This window comes from Xenopus tropicalis, chromosome 8, assembly GCF_000004195.4.
Source record: "Xenopus tropicalis strain Nigerian chromosome 8, UCB_Xtro_10.0, whole genome shotgun sequence".
NCBI classification, from domain to species: domain Eukaryota; kingdom Metazoa; phylum Chordata; class Amphibia; order Anura; family Pipidae; genus Xenopus; species Xenopus tropicalis.
Genome location: NC_030684.2, coordinates 28854902 through 28874136, shown reverse-complemented (window position 1 = coordinate 28874136; position 19235 = coordinate 28854902). Strand labels below are relative to the sequence as shown.

Here is a 19235-nt window from a genome sequence, read left to right as displayed (position 1 = left end):
TGATACCCCGGGCTGGTGCTCCTGCTAGCGAAAAATGGGGGCACTTCTGTGCGAGCACCGAGGAGCAATTGTCTTCCTGTTGTGCAGCAGAGTGAAGTATAATGCAGTAGAGTGAAAATCTGAACTTTAACCAAAAAGCCAGCTATAAAAAGTTAGCAATTGCCACTCTGTGGAATTTCCCTGGAACTGGGGTATCAGGTAAGCTGTTATGATTACAATGATTATAACCTTCATTGTACTATAAAAAATATAATTGTTACCAGTGTGGAAGCTTAGTTTCCGTCAAGCATTAGGCACTGTTTTATTAGAGAGAGAGAAAAAAATGTCTCAACATAATAAGACTAGTTTGCTTAATAGGACATATGAAAGGTGGCATTCCTGTATTTTAGAGCTTCCTGGATAATGGTTTTCACATAATAGATCTTAAACAGTGCTTGTATTTGTCTTTTTACCATTGCCAATCTTTCCACCCGGAAATGTAAAATGATTTCTGGTTGTTAGCAAAAACTAGTTCAAGATAAAAACACAGAGCAGAAATGGTTGTCATTTAAAATGATATTAAATCATTACTGTTCTCAATTCATTCCATTAATAAGAAAAAGTAGAAGTGTTAAGAATCACCCTATGTGGCTTAACTCTGAGGTAAAGAAGTTAATAGGGAGAAAAAGGAAAGCTTTTAAGAAATATAAGTCAGAGGGGACAGTAGATGCGTTTAATGAATATAAACACTATAACAAGTGTTGTAAAACAGCAATCCGGAAGGCAAAGATAGAAAATGAGGAGCGCATCGCGGCCGAGGCCAAGACTAACCCCAAAAAGTTTTTTAAGTATATTAATAGTAAAAAGATGCAGGTTGAGGGTGTGGCCCCATTGAGTTATAATAACAATATGGTTACAGCGGATACAGAAAAGGCAGATGTGCTTAACCAGTTCTTTTCTTCTGTGTATACAGTAGAGGAGCCAGTGGGCCAAGTCCCACCCAATAGCTGCACTGTTGCCTCAGCTCCATCTACACAGTGGTTGGCACAGGATATGGTGCTTAAAGGGTTACACACGATAAATGTAAACAAGGCACCTGGGCCAGATGGAATACACCCTCGGGTACTGAGAGAGCTAGGGGCAGAATTACAGTGGCCCTTGTTTCTGATATTCTCAGACTCTCTTTCATCAGGTATGGTACCTAGGGATTGGAAGAAGGCGAATGTCATTCCCATATTTAAAAAGGGAGTAAGATCTCAGCCTGGCAATTATAGGCCTGTGAGTTTGACATCCGTGGTGGGCAAGTTATTTGAAGGCTTGTTAAGGGATCACATTCAAAATTATGTAGTGGAGAATGGCATTATGAGCAGTAATCAGCATGGCTTTATGAAGGACAGGTCATGTCAGACCAATTTAATTGCTTTTTATGATGTGGTAAGTAAGAAGCTGGACAGTGGGGATGCAGTAGATATCATCTATTTGGATTTTGCCAAAGCATTTGATACCGTTCCCCACAAACGACTGCTTTCTAAGCTAAGGTCTATTGGTCTTAGTGAAGTCGTTTGCACATGGATAGAAAACTGGCTACAGGATCGGGTACAGAGGGTGGTTGTTAATGGCACGTTCTCTACTTGGAGTAAGGTTCTCAGTGGGGTCCCTCAGGGTTCTGTACTGGGTCCACTTTTGTTTAACTTGTTCATAAATGACTTAGGGGAGGGTATTATGAGTAATGTATCAGTGTTTGCAGATGACACAAAACTCTGCAGACCAGTCAATTCTATCCAGGATGTGACATCCCTGCAGCAGGATCTTGACCAACTGGCAATCTGGGCAGCTAAGTGGCAGATGAGATTTAATGTGGATAAATGTAAGGTCATGCACCTGGGATGTAAAAATATGCAAGCCCCGTATACCCTTAATGGGACTGCACTAGGCAAATCCATAATGGAGAAGGACCTTGGAGTCCTTGTAGATAATAAACTTGGCTGTAGCAAGCAATGCCAGGCAGCAGCTGCAAGGGCAAACAAGGTTTTGAGCTGTATTAAAAGGGCTATAGATTCACGGGAGGAGGGGGTTATTCTTCCCCTTTACAGAGCGCTGGTAAGGCCCCATCTAGAATATGCTGTTCAGTTTTGGTCTCCAGTGCTCAAACGGGACATTACTGAGTTAGAGAGGGTCCAGAGAAGGGCAACTAAGCTGGTAAAGGGTATGGAAAGTCTCAGTTATGAAGAAAGACTGGCCAAGTTGGGTCTGTTTACACTGGAGAAGAGGCGCTTAAGAGGTGACATGATAACTATGTATAAATATATAAAGGGATCATATAATAACCTTTCTAATGTTTTATTTACCAGTAGGTCCTTCCAACGGACACGAGGGCACCCACTTCGTTTAGAAGAAGGGAGGTTCCATTTAAACATTCGGAAAGGATTTTTTACAGTGAGAGCTGTGAAGTTCTGGAATTCCCTCCCCGAATCAGTCGTGCTGGCTGATACATTATATAACTTTAAGAAGGGGCTGGATGGATTCTTAGCAAGTGAGGGAATACAGGGTTATGGGAGATAGCTCTTAGTACTAGTTGATCCAGGGACTGGTCCGATTGCCATCTTGGAGTCAGGAAGGAATTTTTTCCCCTCTGCGGCAAATTAGAGAGGCTTCAGATGGGGTTTTTTGCCTTCCTCTGGATCAACTAGTAGTTAGGCAGGTTATATATAGGCATTATGGTTGAACTTGATGGACGTATGTCTTTTTTCAACCCAACTTACTATGTTACTATGTTACTATGTAAGACATCCAAAAAGTAAACACTGCTCTCTTAAAGAAGGATAAGTGCCAGTTTGGTGCCCTCCTTGCATAAGGCTACCTGTGTCAGCACAGCTTGCACGGCCTGTAATGTTCATCTTTTACACTGACATTCAAAGCACTGCCTAGTTCCTATGGAAAGAGAGATGTGAAGAACTGTAAAACAAAATCTGAAATCAGTTCCTTAAAGGGGATGTAAACCCTGCTGCGCTGTACTGTTCAACCAAACTTTACTTTTACTACTACCAAACTGCTACTTTTACTGGGATACCAGGAAAACTCCTGGTGGGCCCAGGTGTCAGTGGGCCCTCCTGCTCACCCAACCATTTGCCTTGTATGCCTATACCATGATCATTATTCTATATGAGAAGAAACAAAAGAAATGGAGGAAAGGATCAATAATAGTATGAAAAAAGTAATTAGGAGACTAAATAAAGTGAGTGAATAGAGAAGGGGAGAGTGGGCCTAAGGTTTTCTGGTGGGCCCTTGGCACCTCCGTCCAACACTGGTTGCTGGACTACAAATCCCAGAATAATTTAAAATATAATGAAGGGTGAGGCACGATGGGAGCTGAAGACCAGCAACATCATGGTTGCATTCTCATTCTCAATTCTTCTGAATTTATAATTAAGAGTTCTCATTGGTAAATTTTCTTGCATCCAATAATCCTTCATTTAATAAGTAATATTGGGCAGAACTATATCAAATGCTTTAGCACAATCTATGATATTCTCAACTTTTCAGGGTCTAAGCTTTTTCCTCACCTCATTTTTTATAAGTAAGTTTTATAAAAATGATGCCATTATTCAAAAGTGATCATTTGGGATGATTTTTGAATAACGGAACCATTTTTACTAAACCCAACCATGCTACTGATCTGCTTATTCAACTAACAAGGAAATCAATCATGGGTCCTGCCACTTCTGGGTCAACCACTGATGTTCCGCAGGGGCAAGCCAGATATTCTGTAATTCTGTGGGCCCCAATGACTAAATGCTTTCAGTTTTGTGTTTTGATACCCTTAAATACCAAATCCAAAGCATTAAAATGTTTTAATTCAAACAGAATCACAATAGGAAAGAGGACAATGAAAATATATATTATATACGTGAAAATCTCTTTGTAGAGTCTAAACAAGTGGACTTGTGAATGTAATGGGCCAATTATTTCTCATGTTTGAGGGACAGATTACATTAAAATGATGAGGTCATACAGTAAAGTCTGTGGAGTCAATGAGCTGATTGGGGGGGGCATAAAAATCCTTTGGATTACCTGTGTCTATCCTGTAGCTTACCTTCCCAGCAGCCTTTGCCAGTGCAGTCCACTGCATGAGAGAAAGCTGAGAGTTTTCTTCAGTACAGCTGAGTGTAAATCCTAACATTTTAAAGCTTAAGGATAATACTGTCTCCATGAACATGAAGATGGTAACTGCATCTTTAAGATACAGAGAATTTAAAATACAGAGAATTCTCTACTATTCAGCCCAAAAGCTGACTGGATGAGAAAATGTAGAGGAACAGCACAAAGCTTTACTTCTGTTCAACAAAGGGAAATAAACGTCTGCACAATTCCCAGGACTGTCCTTCTGCAATGTGTCTGTATGTGGCTGCTATTGATTGTGTGTGGCTAGAATGGGGTCATCTGCAATCTCTCATAGTCCCATTTATCTGTTATATCTCTTGGGTGCTCACAAAACTAGATAATGCTTTGACACCTGGCCCCCGTATTTGATAATAAATCCTAAATCATCACCTGAAAGCTAATAAACAGAATTGTTTTGTCAGGGCTCTTGTGACCTTATATGTCTGGCTAAACTACCTGTGTATCTCAGTAGGTGTTTCTATCAAAGGGAGCAAATACAAAAATGGAACAAAATAACAAAATGAAAATTCTATAAGTCTAATATAAGGAGGCTTCTTAGGGTCTATTTTAAAGGGACAAAACAGAGTAGAATTGTTCAATAATACATTCTACTCATACACAAACATTTATTTGCCTGTTGATATAGACCCGTGATCCCCAACCAGTGGCTCAGGGGCAACATGTTGGTCACCAACCCCTTGGATGTTGCTCTCAGTGCCCCCAAACCAGGTTGTTCTTTTTAAATTCCTGACTTGGGGGCAAGTTTTGGCTGAATAAAAACAAGATTTACTACCAAATAAAGCCTCCTGTAAGCTGATAGTGTGCACAGAGGCTGCCTAATAGCCAATCTTATTTGGCACCTCCATGAACTTTTATGATGCTTGTGTTGCTCTCCAAGTTTTTTTACATTTGACTGTGGCTAACTAGTAAGAAAGGTTGGGGATCCCTGATATAGACAGTGCACAGGTTAGGGGAGGAAACACCTTAATGCGCACCTACCAGGCCTTCCATTGTACTCCCTATTAGTACTGTACCCTTAAGGGAACTGTAGACACATACAATCTGTGTATGTACTACCCTTAAGGGTTCAATTGCCAGGGAATTCCCTACCACTCAAATGAACTGAAGAAGCCACTTGAATGAGTGGTGAAACAACCAGTTACTTTAGATTTAATTCTACTAGATAATGTATATCATGACGTGGATGAAAGATAATCTTCATAGACATACAAAAAATTGTAAGGCGTTATAAGTTAATTTGTAATTATAAGTTTAATTTGTTTTCCTATTTAAATCTTACTGTGGAAGAACTAGGATCTAGTAGGTTCTAAAAAATAGGCCAGTGTTTTTGGCCCAAAGACCAACAGCTTTAAATTGCCTTCCCTTGGGATTATTACCAGATTCCAAAGAGGGCACACATTGGGCTATTGGCAACAGGCTTCTTACAAAAGGGAATGGTCTAAAGATCTTTAAAGGGCACTGTATCTAAATGTTGAATTGTTTTTGTTCACTAATTAAGCTGCAGTAATCGATAAATGAAAATATACCCCGTTACAAAAACATATCCACAACATTACTATAAAGACAGGCCTGCTAGTTCATGGTCCATAAGAACACGGTACTTTCTCTTATAAGAGAACTTTCTCTACTAATCCTGGAACTGAAGGACCAAAAGAAAAAGGATGCATTGTTAGAGCTTCATCTAGGCACAAAATAAAACATACAGACAGGATGAAGGAGAAAGCCCAGAAACATCAAAATCATTGGCAGATTATCTGCCCATGTTTCATGTATGGGTTCCTCAGTACATTACCCTGCAGGTGCATCAGATCATATAGTAGGACTGAGATGGAAGTGGCCCAGCAGAAAACCCAGGACCATGGGCCCACTTTCAAGACTTTAATTCCTCCTCTCCTCTCTCAAACTCTTTATTATCCTAGTCTCTTTTTCTCTACATACTATACTCTATTTGTCCATCTATCAAGCTTCCTTGTTCCCATACAGAAATAGGGAATGGCCATGAAATAGGCTTAATAGTTAGAAGCAAGAGGGCCCACTGACACCTTGGCCCACAGGGAGTTTTCCTGGTGGGCCAGTCCGACACTGGTTTGATGCCTAATAATGGCTTGTAGTTAGGCTTCATCTTCCATTCAGACTCACTGTAAACATTGTGCGTCATTTACTAAACAAGTTGATAAGTGATATTTGGGCAACCTGTTGGCAAAAACCTTCAAGGAACTGAATTTGTGTAATTTTGGCCAAATCAAACTGTGGACTTGTCATCAATACTGGCCTATGCATGGCAATATGGCCCATCATTGTAACAGTGTTGGTGAGGATATTTTGATACCTTTACTTTACCAGATTATTCCCCAAGGGGAAATCATGAGCATAAAATTCAGGTATTAACCAATGACACTAGGTGCTGCCAAGCTTCCTCCGGCTTGATTGTAAGGAATAAACCCCTCTAAGCTTAGTAAAAGTGTCTGTAAAACATCTGAAGCAACAAGTCATATGGGAACAGAGTGTTACGTACTATGTATTACAATGAAAGTAAACTCGACCTCTTTCAAGAGGCACAAATAAAACCGAGAAAAAGTAAAACGCTCAGTGGTTGCCAGTATAAATAAGGTTTACTGGATGCAGGAGGAGGGAGAGATTAAAAACTGCAATTAGTTCCATCTCTTAACCTTTTCCTTCTATAGATATTTTATTGGCTTATCTTGGATTTTTATTGTTGTGCGTGAATCTGCAGGTTTGTGATCTTGCAATTGCTTTGTCCACATTCCTATTGTTTTGTCTACTATTTCTACACTTAATTCTCTAGTTGTAAACTACAATTCCCAGCATGCAGTTAGAGACTGCCCCTTACAGAAAATGTGTAATACTATTGAAATATTTTGGAGAGATGCACACTGGAGCTGCAGAAGGGGATAGAGTTGGCTTTTTCTGTGCCATGTTGCCCTGGAAATCAATTTTTCTAATGATGGGCCCCACTCTTGATCTAGAGAGATATGTCTGGCTCTTCTACATTTATTAAGATAATATACATTCTGAAAATGCATGAAAAGATGACCATACAATAGATCAGTAGATCACCCAATAGATCCGCTGTTGGGTAGGTTTTAAAATCCTGCCAGGACCTCACCAGTGCTTTCATTTGGTCCTTATCTGAGTACCGTATAATACGTTCTTTGGCCCCTAGGCAAACAACCATATAAATGCAATATGGCACATTGCCTGGATGGTGAAATCATGTTAGGAAACCCAAGCTAACAGATGCCGTTTAGCGTTAATCTATGCATAAACAGACCAGTTGACATCAATTAGCATAGAGTTAAAATCTCAGATGAGGAGAAAGAAGCTATCATACATGCTTTTATCACAGAATCAGCGTTCAGGCAAAACTATCATTTGGCCTCAAATTGCAACCCTCCCCAACCAGAACACTACCTGTTTTTGCTGCCAGAAAATCTGCCACATCACTATGACACTTTGGACTACATTATTTGGTGAATAGGCCACTATTCTGCCCTCTTTTAGTTCTATATATATATAAATGTGCCACATGTTACCTTATTCATGTTCATTTGAACTGCTTTTCTTATTTCTTTTTCCAAAAGCTTCTAGCCATTCACTAACAAACAGTCACATGAGCAACTGGCTGTTGCTAAGGAACTAAAATCCATAAGGTGGCAAATATGTTAACCTATCCATTAAAATGAAAAGGAATTGTTAAAAGAAAAACTAGTGATTTTTGACTTATGGAACTTTGGTGCCTGCAGTCTGTATCTATACTAGTTAACAAAACAATACCTAATAAAATATTTAAAACCGTAAATAATTTACCTCTAGCTCCTTAAAGTAAATACAGCTCCGTGCCCACTCTACAATGGAGAATAGAGTCTGATCAGCCATCTTACACATCAGGCCAAACATATTGAGCTTTTCATGCCGACCTTTGCTCTGTTCCTGCTGTAGACAAGATAGTATCCGGGCCTTTACTTGAGACTCATCGGGCTCCAGTTGAAGCAGCTTAAGGATCACCTCAGGGATATCTGGTGGAGAGCTGCTGGGGTAGGCCTCAGGATACACATAGGTTCCCACTGTGGTGGGATCATGGATATTTGTGTAGTGATCAGGGTATTCAGATTTAATAGTACGGCTTTGGAAGTTGGAGTATTGATAGCTTGACAGAGGCGTATGGTTGGGCATAGTCATTCCAAGCGGTGGGGGTCCGTAAGGCCCTCTGTCATATTCAACAGGTGTCATTGGGGCAGGGTTAGGAGGGAGGTTTTTAGTCACAGGGTGGATAGTGTGGATGTTGGTAGAGACAGCATAGTCACTGTGAGCTGGGGACACTATCTGTGGGACAGTCTCTAGTTTTATACCATTCGCACGGATCAAGGCTTTCTTCTGTTGTTTTAATGCTCGGTCTCTTTTATACATTGGTCCAAACTTGTTGCGCCCTCCCCTCATACGGTCAGCACGAACAGCTGTACAAAACAACAAAAACAATTGACTTTATTAATAGCCCATTTACCCAGCATTAGCATTCTGTATATATTATGAATGACAGTTACAATACTCATTAATTATTGGATCATCTACATTATATCACAGGGGGAACTAATGTTTTAATTGCTTATAGTATATTTTCTTGTGGTTGCTATGGATTATAACTCTAGTACTGAGAAATTCTTCACTGGTTTAGTTATTGAAAACTTCCCTAAAATATGTTTTGATTGTAATTGCATGACTAGTGTAAGCATTAACCCTTTTTAACTTTACTGCATTTTCAGTTTTACATTGCTCGTTTGTGTTCATATTCATTGTTCTTGGTTTGTGGATTTAGAGAAAAAAAATAGTTTTTTAAATTTACTTTTAGATTCTATGCTCTTTGGGCGGGGCCCCCTTCCCCCGTCTTGTATGGTTGTTGGTTGCTTTCTATGTAACTCCATATGTTCAATGTATAAACTCATTTATTATACAATACTGCAGAATATGTTGGCAATTTAAAAATACATGATAATAATAATTTACCCACTTTGACTTTGCCAGAATGTGTACTTTTCAAAGTTATATATATAGTTCTCTAGGGGCCAACTTACCTCTAGAGACCTTTTTGGCCCTGCAGTGTAAAGTATTATTTCAGATGAGTAAGTATTGCACTGCTGTGGGTTTTTAGGAAAATTGGTATGGCTGCCCTTAGAAGACAAGGGGTTTTTCAATTTAATTACATTTGTGCACGTACACCACATTTTAGAAATCATTTACAATAGCAAGTGCAGTTGAATGGTTTTTAAATGGTTTTTAAATTGGTCAGCTGTGCAAAACATCCCGTTTATTAAAGTTACTTCATACCTCAGGTTGTAAATTTAGCACAGGTTTACCTATTGAGCAGATGAACCCTGGAATTACCACCAATTCAAATTTATATTTGTACACTTTAGGGGTCATTCATATAGCACGCAGGCTGCTAAATTAGCCAAATTCGGGTGCATGAAGTATCTAGTGACTGCAGGCACAGCACTGCACTTTTGATGGTGCAATCATTGGGACTGTAAAAAAAATAATTATTTGTGACATGGTTTCTATAAATCTCTACAGTGACCAATGAAATGTGCTTAAATTCAGACTAAGCACAAACATTTGCTAACAGAGTAGTATATTGCAGATTCTGAACTTTTCAGTTCTGTTACAGCATCCACTGGCTGTTTGGGTTAATCTGTTGTACACTGCTGCAGAAAATGTTGACACTTTACACATATGTGACAGTAATAACACTGTGCCAGGGCTTAAAGTGATACTGACACTAAAAACTACTTTAAAATATTAATGTACATTAAAAGTTTGTGTTGATCGTTTTTTACTAATAGGGCTGATTTTGTAAGTAATTGCTACTTGAAGTTTCTGACTGTTTTACCAACCTGACTGTCCCTTCTCAGCCTGTCAGTTATAGCTTCTAATGCTAATGGACCCCTGCTGCACAAATATGGCCACCCCCTCATACAAGAACATGGGGGATCAGATAGGTAATGTAAAAACATTTGACAAATACTTTCAAGGCAAAATTATAAATGGAATGCAAAATCATTGTTATGATGGATGTAAAAACTGGTTTAATTTTCGATATCAGTATCTCTTTAACCCTTTAAATGGGAGGCCGTGGCAGCTGGGTTAAGTTGCTAAATGTGGATTGAGGAATGTGTCACTGTGTGTGTGGGAGTGCCGCACTTATCTGCCAAGCAATGCAGAGGAAAATTCTCTGAGGCTCTAGATCCTGAAGTAGGGGGGAAGGAGGGTGATGGGCCAGAAGGCTGGAGTGGGGAAATTAGAATAGCCACACAGGAAGGGGAGAGACCTCAAACAGCAGGACCTGAAGTTAGTAACAATCAGAGCAGTTTAAAGCTGGAAGAAATCTGGAAGAAATCTGTTTTCTTCCCTTACTCCAAATGTAGTTTTAATATCAAACAGGATTTAGGACTATTTCAGAATAATGCAATAGACCTTGCTATGCCATATTTCCCACCAGGAAAACTGATGCCTGCAGGAACTGTATAGTATAAATGCTTCCTCCCTGAAGCAAAAAATATTAAACGTATATAACAATATACAGGTATAGGACCCATTATCCAGAATGCTCGGGACCAAGGGTATTCCGGATAAGGGGTCTTTCCGTAATTTGGATCTCACTACCTTAAGTCTACCAAAAAATCAATAAGATATTAATTAAACCCAATAGGATTGTTTTGCATCCAATAAGGATTAATTTTATCTTAGTTGGAATCAATTACAAGGTTCTGTTTTATTTCTACATAGAAAAAGGAAATCAGTTTTAAAATTCTGAATTATTTGATTAAAATGGAGTCTATGGGAGACAGGCTTTCCGTAATTCGGAGCTTTCTGGATAACGGGTTTCCGTATAAGGGGTCCGATACCTGTATAATGAAGACATATACCAATAACAATAAATGTTGTTAATTATTTCAACAGAAGTACAGGTAAACCCAATAGGATGGTTTAGACATCCTACTGGTTGTAAGCTCTATGGGGCAGGGACCTCCTTCCTACTGTGTCTCATACCACATGGCACTTACTTCCTGTGTATTTATACTTATTTATTGTATGTATTATGACACTTGTCCTCCCTGTGTGTAATTTTGTATACTGTAAGATTGTACCCTTGTGGCGCTTTCTTAATAAAGTTAGACATACATACATACATACATACATTATGAATTCAGCTTAGTTACCACCAATTGCACGGTACTGTTTTATTAATACAGCTAAGGGAAATACTTTTTAAAAAGCAGAATTATTTTCTATGGGAGATGGCCTTCCAAAAATCATCCCCTCCACCCAAATATATTAGAAAAAAGTATCAATTAAAAAAAAATCATCAAAGGGTAAACAGTCAACATTCTACACCAGCCAATTCAGTTGTCATATACTGGTATAGTTTCACCCTTTTGTTTCTATATAGCGTGTATATAGTGAGGCAACATGAATACCTTGGTCCTAGCTGTATTTTGTTCAGAGTATTCAGGGTATTCTAGTAAGTAATCAGAGCAATGACTTCATCTTGCAATCAACTAGAAGCCGCTGGCTTAGCCCTGGCACATTTTCTGGCATATAAGAAGAAACCAGAGGCAGGCAACAGGCTTTTGAACAGCCTTTTTTGTTGTACAGGTATCGAACCCCTTATCCAGAAACCCATTATCCAGAAAGTTCCGAATTACAGAAAGGCCATCTCCCATAGACTCCATTTTAATCAAATAATTCACATTTTTAGAAATGGTTTCCTTTTTCTCTGTAATAGTAAAACAGTACCTTGTATTCCATCCCAACAAAGATATAATTAATCATTATTAGAGCCAAAACCATCCTATTGGGTTTAATTCAGGGGGCTCAAACTCAATTTACCTGGGGGCCGCAGGAGGCAAAGTCAGGATGAGGCTGGGCCGCATAAGGGATTTCACAAAAAATTGGCTTTCAAGGGATAATGCAAGGCACGGCGGGCGGGAGCTGCTGATTGCGGAAATGACGTTATGCCATCATAACCTCCTTAGCAGCTAATTGTGCACACAGAACGTCTTCCCATAATAACTGTTATGATGGCATAACGTCATTTCCGCAATCAGCAGCTCCCGCCCGCCGTGCCTAGCATTATCCCTTGAATCGCAATAAAAATCGTGATCCATTCATTGCTTTTGAGAAGGCGTTGGTGCGGGCCACAAAATATTGTACCGAGGGCCGCAAATGGCCCGCTGTCAGCGGGGACCTCCGGCACCCACGGGAGAGGTGAAGTCAGGATCAAGGAGGAAGGCCGCTTCCAGCGAGTCCGAGCGAAGTACAGATGCAGGATAATCCAATAGAGAGGTCAGGTTCAGGCAAAGGTCACTAAAGGCAGGCAGCAAGGTTCAAGGTCAGGAACAGGCAAATAAACAGCAACAGGAAGCAGATAAGAATATTAGAGACCCAGGAACACAATAGGTATGTTGAGCTATACTCGGGCATTGAACCTGGGTCTCTGGCGTCCTTTTAAGTTTGAATTTGGCGCCATAGCGCGTGACGTCATCGCGCCGGCGTCCCTGCGCCCACGTGGAGCCCTGGGCGCCGCCATCTTGGATTCGCCGCGCCGGGAGGAAGGACGCCGCCGCACAGGAGCAGGTAGGGAGCGTCGCCGATTCATGACAGTACCCCCCCCCCCACGGGGGGCCACTGGACCACTAGGCCGAGGCTTCTGAGGAAATTGATCATGGAATGCCTTCACAAGACGAGGAGCATGTACATCAGAGTCTTTCTCCCAGGAGCATTCCTCAGGGCCGAATCCCTTCCATTGGACGAGGTATTGGAGTGACCCCCTGGAGAGCCTAGAATCTAGAATCTTCTCAACTTCGTACTCTTGCTGACCATCCACGAGGACGGCAGAAGGAGGGGACTGAGCAGAGGAGAAGTGATTGAGCACCACTGGTTTCAACAGGGAGACGTGGAACACGTTAGGAATCCGCATCTCTGGGGGAAGTTGTAGCCGGACTGCTACGGGATTGATCACCTCGGAGATGGAGAAGGGACCCAGGAACTTGGGACCCAGTTTCGGAGATGGTACCTTCAAGCGGATATTCCTGGAAGAAAGCCAGACTTTTTCACCAACCTTGTATGGAGGGGAAGGCTTTCTCCGACGATCAGCGAAGGTCTTGTGTACCAAGGAACTCTTTTCCAAATTAGACTTGGTGGCAGCCCAGATAACAGACATGTGAGCCGCCAGGTCATCTGCAGCGGGAACTTCGGAGAGAAGCAAATCTTGAGGGAAGGCCAAAGGATGTTGACCATACACCGACAAGAAAGGAGATCTTCCAGTGGAGGAGTGACTGGCATTGTTGTGAGCGAACTCTGCCCACGGGAGTAAATCCGACCAGTCGTCTTGGCAAAGGGAAACATGGTTTCGCAGAAACTGTTCAAGAGCTTGGTTTACACGCTCTGCTGCCCCATTGGTCTGAGGATGATAGGCCGAGGAGAACTGGAGAGATACTCCCAGAGACTTGCACAAGGAGCGCCAAAATCTGGAAACAAACTGGGACCCTCTATCGGAGACAATTTCCACAGGGAAACCATGTAAACGAAAGATATGCTGTATGAAGAGATGAGCCAGTTCCACAGCCGAGGGGAGTTTCCTCAAGGGTATGAAGTGTGCCATCTTGCTGAAGCGGTCTATCACTACCCAAATGACAGTGTTACCACAGGAGGGCGGCAGCTCCACAATGAAGTCCATACCCAAATGCGTCCATGGGCGAGAGGGTATTGGCAATGGATGCAGAAGACCGCAGGGTCGAGAGTGGCTGGCTTTAGTGGTGGCACATACTGTACAAGCTGCGACAAAGTCTCGGACATCCTTGCGGATGGTCGGCCACCAAACTAGGCGTCGAAGAAGCTCAAGAGTTTTTTCAGAACCCGGATGGCCAGCTTGTTTGGAGCTATGAGTCTGCTGGAGAATAGGAAGGCGTAACTCGGGAGGTACAAATGCCATTCCTATCGGAGTATCGGAAGGAGCGGCAGACTGGCTTAGCAAAATTTGTTCAGCAAATTGGGGCAATACAGAGGCAATGATCCTGAAAGGAGGAATGATAGGCTCTTGCTCTATAGGTAGACGATCTTCGGGGGAGAAACTTCGAGACAGAGCGTCTGCCTTCCGATTTTTAGTCCCAGGACGATACGTCAGGACAAAATTGAAACGGGAGAAGAACAGCGACCACCTCGCCTGACGGGGATTCTGTCTTTTGAGAGACTGAAGAAATTCTAGGTTCTTATGATCAGTATAGATCGTGACTGGATGAGATGCTCCCTCTAAGAGGTGTCGCCATTCCTCGAGGGCGAGTTTGACAGCCAGGAGTTCACGATTCCCAATGTCGTAATTCTGCTCGGCGGAGGAAAACTTCTTGGAGAAGTATGCACATGGATGGAGCTTACCATCAGCAGAATGTCTCTGGGAAAGGATAGCACCTGCTCCTACATCAGAGGCGTCGACTTCAATAAAGAAGGGTAAAAGAGGCTCAGGGTGTCGAAGAACAGAGGCCGAAATGAAGGCATCCTTCAGGGACTGGAAGGCTTCAAGGGCCACAGGAGGCCAACAATTGGGTCTCCCTCCTTTGCGGATGAGGGAAAGGATAGGAGCAATGCGGGAAGAAAAGTCTTTAATGAATTGGCGATAATAGTTCGCAAATCCTATAAACCTCTGGATTGCTTTGGTACTCTGGGGAAGTGGCCACTTCTGGATAGCAGATACTTTGGCAGGATCCATTTCGAAGCCCCTAGACGAGATAATGTAGCCCAGGAAGGAGATCTTTGGTACTTCGAAAGTGCATTTCTCCAACTTGGCGAAAAGGAAATTTTCTCTAAGGCGAGAAAGGGCTTCTTTGACTTGGGAGCGATGGGTCTCCAAATCTTGAGAGAAGATGAGGATGTCATCCAGGTACACGACAACAGACTTCCCCAGGAGGTCCCGAAAAATATCGTTAACGAACTCTTGGAAGACGGCTGGAGCGTTGCAGAGGCCGAAGGGCATCACGAGGTACTCGTAATGCCCATCACGGGTATTGAAAGCCGTCTTCCACTCATCGCCCTCTCGGATCCTGATGAGATTATAGGCCCCGCGGAGATCCAACTTAGAGAAAATCTTGGCCCCTTTAAGTTGGTCAAAAAGTTCAGAAATAAGGGGTAATGGATATCTGTTCTTAACAGTTATTTTATTGAGACCCCGGTAGTCAATACAGGGGCGGAGTCCACCGTCCTTCTTTTCAACAAAAAAGAAGCCAGCTCCTGCTGGGGAGGTAGAAGGACGGATAAATCCACGCTGGAGATTCTCAGAGATATACTCCTTCATGGCAGCCGTCTCTGCAGGGGATAAAGGATAGGTCCGCCCACGGGGTGGCATGGTTCCAGGAAGGAGATCAATAGGGCAGTCATACCGCCGATGCGGGGGAAGAAACTCTGCTGACTTTTTACAAAAAACATCAGAGAAGTCCCTGTAGACGGAGGGGAGAGCTGAAAAACTCGTGGAGGAGACTGTAACCCGCTGGAGTGGCTGAGGAATTAAACAATGTCTTTGGCAGTACTGACTCCAACGGGAGATTTGACCCGATGACCAGTCAATGGAGGGGTTATGGAGTCGTAGCCATGGCAACCCCAGCACAACAGGAGACGAAGGACATGGGATGATCAGGAATGACATCTTTTCCAGATGTAATGCTCCAATCTGGACAGATAGTTCACCGGTGGTTAAAGTGATGGTGTCCGTGGAGAGAGGTCTGTCATCGATGGCGAAGACCCGAATAGAAGGAGTCACTGGAAAGAGGGAAATGCCAACCTTTTTTGCGAATGCCAAGTCCATAAAGTTTCCTGCCGCTCCGGAATCAAGGAAGGCTGAGACTGGAATTGCCTGGGAGGACAACCGGATCTGCACAGGAACATGAAATTGGTGAGATTGTTCCACTGACTTAGGAACAATACTACCAGCAAAAGAAACAACAGTCTTACTTGAAGCAGGAGTATTCCCCAGCTTGACAGGGCAGGAAACCGCTAAGTGGGATTGTCCGCCGCAGTACAGACATAGGCCGGAAAGGCGTCTCCGAAGCTTCTCTTGTGCGGATAGTCGAGCCTTCCCAAGTTGCATGGGTTCCTCCGAAGAGGAAGTGGTAAACTGCGGAGAAGGCGGGGGTATCATAGGGTTCTGGAAGCGCGGAGCCAGGACTGGATGAGACTTTTTACTCCGCTCTTTATCAGCCTGATGTTCTTTAAGGCGAGTGTCCACCTTAATAGCGAGAGCAATCAAATCTTCAAGGGAGTCAGGTAGATCTCTGGATACCAGGTCATCCTTCAGACGGGACGATAGGCCTTGGTAGAAGACTGCCTTATACGCCTCTTCATTCCAGGAAGTTTCCGCCATGAGGGTTCTAAAGTCTATGGCATACTCACTGGCACCGAGACTGCCCTGTCGGATTTGCAGCAGGCGTGAAGAGGCAGTAGCGACCCGACCAGGGGCATCAAAGATGGTTCTGAACATCTGTAGAAATTCCTTCACATCAAATGTCAGGGGTGACTGGCTCTCCCAGAGAGAAGTTGCCCATTCCAGTGGTTTGCCCTCCAGACGAGACATAACGTAGCCCACCTTTGCTCGCTCACAGGAGAATTGGGAAGGTTGGAACTCAAACTGAATCTGGCATTGAGTCACGAATCCCCTGCAGGCCTGCGGATTGCCACTGTAGCGCGGAGGAGGAGGTATTCGTGGCTCACGAGCTGACGACATTGCTGGCAGAGGAACCACCACAGCAGGAGGAATTTCCGCGACAGCGGGAGTAGCGGGCAAACGGGACAAAATGGAATCAAGTACTTGCCCAATTCTGACTTGCTGGGATTCATATGCCTCCATACGGGACGCCAGTCCGCGAAGGGCTCTTCCGACGTCCGGTACCGCTTCCTCGGGATCCATGGCCCGAGTATAATGTCAGCGGGGACCTCCGGCACCCACGGGAGAGGTGAAGTCAGGATCAAGGAGGAAGGCCGCTTCCAGCGAGTCCGAGCGAAGTACAGATGCAGGATAATCCAATAGAGAGGTCAGGTTCAGGCAAAGGTCACTAAAGGCAGGCAGCAAGGTTCAAGGTCAGGAACAGGCAAATAAACAGCAACAGGAAGCAGATAAGAATATTAGAGACCCAGGAACACAATAGGTATGTTGAGCTATACTCGGGCATTGAACCTGGGTCTCTGGCGTCCTTTTAAGTTTGAATTTGGCGCCATAGCGCGTGACGTCATCGCGCCGGCGTCCCTGCGCCCACGTGGAGCCCTGGGCGCCGCCATCTTGGATTCGCCGCGCCGGGAGGAAGGACGCCGCCGCACAGGAGCAGGTAGGGAGCGTCGCCGATTCATGACACCCGCGGGCCGCGAGTTTGAGACCCCTGGTTTAATTAATGTTTAAATCATTTTTTTTATTAGACTTATGGTAGAGGATCCAAATTACAGGAAAACCTCTTATCCGGAAACCCCCAGGTCCCGAGCATTCTGGATAATGAGTCTGATTCATGTAGTTGTTGATTTTGCTTTAGTTTTTTTTTTATATTATTTATTTCTTTTGTTATTTTTGATTATCTGATTTTTTTCCTTATTGCAATGGGTTAACATTTTCCTTCCGCAAAATAAAAAAAAAATTGGTATGTCTCACTAACAGAATTCTGTAAAACAGCAGATTTCTGCATCCAGAAGCGAATACATTTTGAGCACGCAAGAATTTTCAAGGTCACTCATATTTTAAGACTTCCAAAGCACAGAAAATGCTAAATGAAGAACCAAGGGACCCATAGGTAGCTCTGAATTATATCTTCTTTCCCTGAGAAATGTTCTCACATAGTAACAAAGCTTATGTGTACATATAAAATACATACACGTTCTTAAAAATGATTTGCTTCTTCCCTGTAATATTACTAAGATAAAATTCATCCTTATAGGGTTAAATTAATGTTTAGATGATTTTTAGAAGACTTCAGGTAAAGATCCCTTATCTGGAAGACCCCAGGTCCCCAGCATCCTGGCAATCTGGATAACAGGTTCTATACGTGTGTGTATATATATATATATATATATATATATATATATATATACATAATATTTTGTTATGTCCTTATTAATACATTGTATTTAATAATTGCTCTTACTGTAAGCATAGTGATAGAAGCAAGCTATTTGGCTCTTGCTATATAGGCAATCCAATTATTTTAGTGGGGAAAATACCCTTATTCGGAAAATCCCAGGTCATAAGCATTCTTTATAATACGACCTATACCTGTGGGATGTTTATGAAGTAGTTATTAGGGTCAAATCATTTGCGTAAACTATTTTGTAGCCTGTAAGGCAACACATTAATTACAGGAAATTACAGATCCTCTGTGTCAATTAAAAGTAAATATCTCAGCCCTTGTTGCATATAGAAATGTAGCAAGTTTAGGCAAGTCTCAATTGTATGGGTTTTTATTATGTGTCCATATTGCCAGCAAGTTTTTAAAATCTCCTGCATGACAAATTTCATATCCTATATGGCTGACTAGAAGTGAGGCAGAATTGTATCTAGCAATCACAAAACACATTGCAAATGTAATAAGTAGTAAAATGCCTGGGTAACAGTGACCATAAAATTTGTCTTTTGTATACATTAGACACTTGATTTCAGGAAAGCAGTCTTTGCACTTAGAAAATTACTGCATTGGGTCAACAAGTAAACATTTCTTATTGTCCTCATTTGTTTTTAATCAAGAATCTGCTATGAAGCCATAACACTTATATACATCCATGCCATGAGAAAAAAAATGCAATACAGGTATCGGACCCCTTATCCGGAAACCCGTTATCCAGAAAGCTCCGAATTACGGAAAGCCCGTCTCCCATAGACTCCATTATAAGCAAATAATTCAGAATTTTAAAACTGATTTCCTTTTTTTATGTAGAAATAAGACAGAACCTTGTAATTTATCCCAACTAAGATATAAATAATCCTTATTGGATGCAAAACAATCCTATTGGGTTTAATTAATGTTTTATTAATTTTT

The 19235-nt window shown here is 42.3% G+C and overlaps 1 protein-coding gene and 1 long non-coding RNA gene across 4 annotated transcripts in view; one reads left to right on the top strand and one right to left on the bottom strand.

Annotated features, from left to right (window-relative positions):
- Positions 1-19235, top strand: part of LOC116406769 — a 79719-nt gene that overhangs the window by 8488 nt on the left and 51996 nt on the right. The gene's annotated exons all lie outside the window — the stretch shown is intronic.
- nr5a1 (nuclear receptor subfamily 5 group A member 1) overlaps positions 1-19235 on the bottom strand; it is a 116684-nt gene that overhangs the window by 53423 nt on the left and 44026 nt on the right. For all 3 annotated transcript variants that reach the window (XM_031890258.1, XM_031890257.1, NM_001145741.1), the window contains 1 exon segment: positions 7990-8636. In XM_031890258.1, the coding sequence (XP_031746118.1) occupies positions 7990-8636 (647 nt within the window).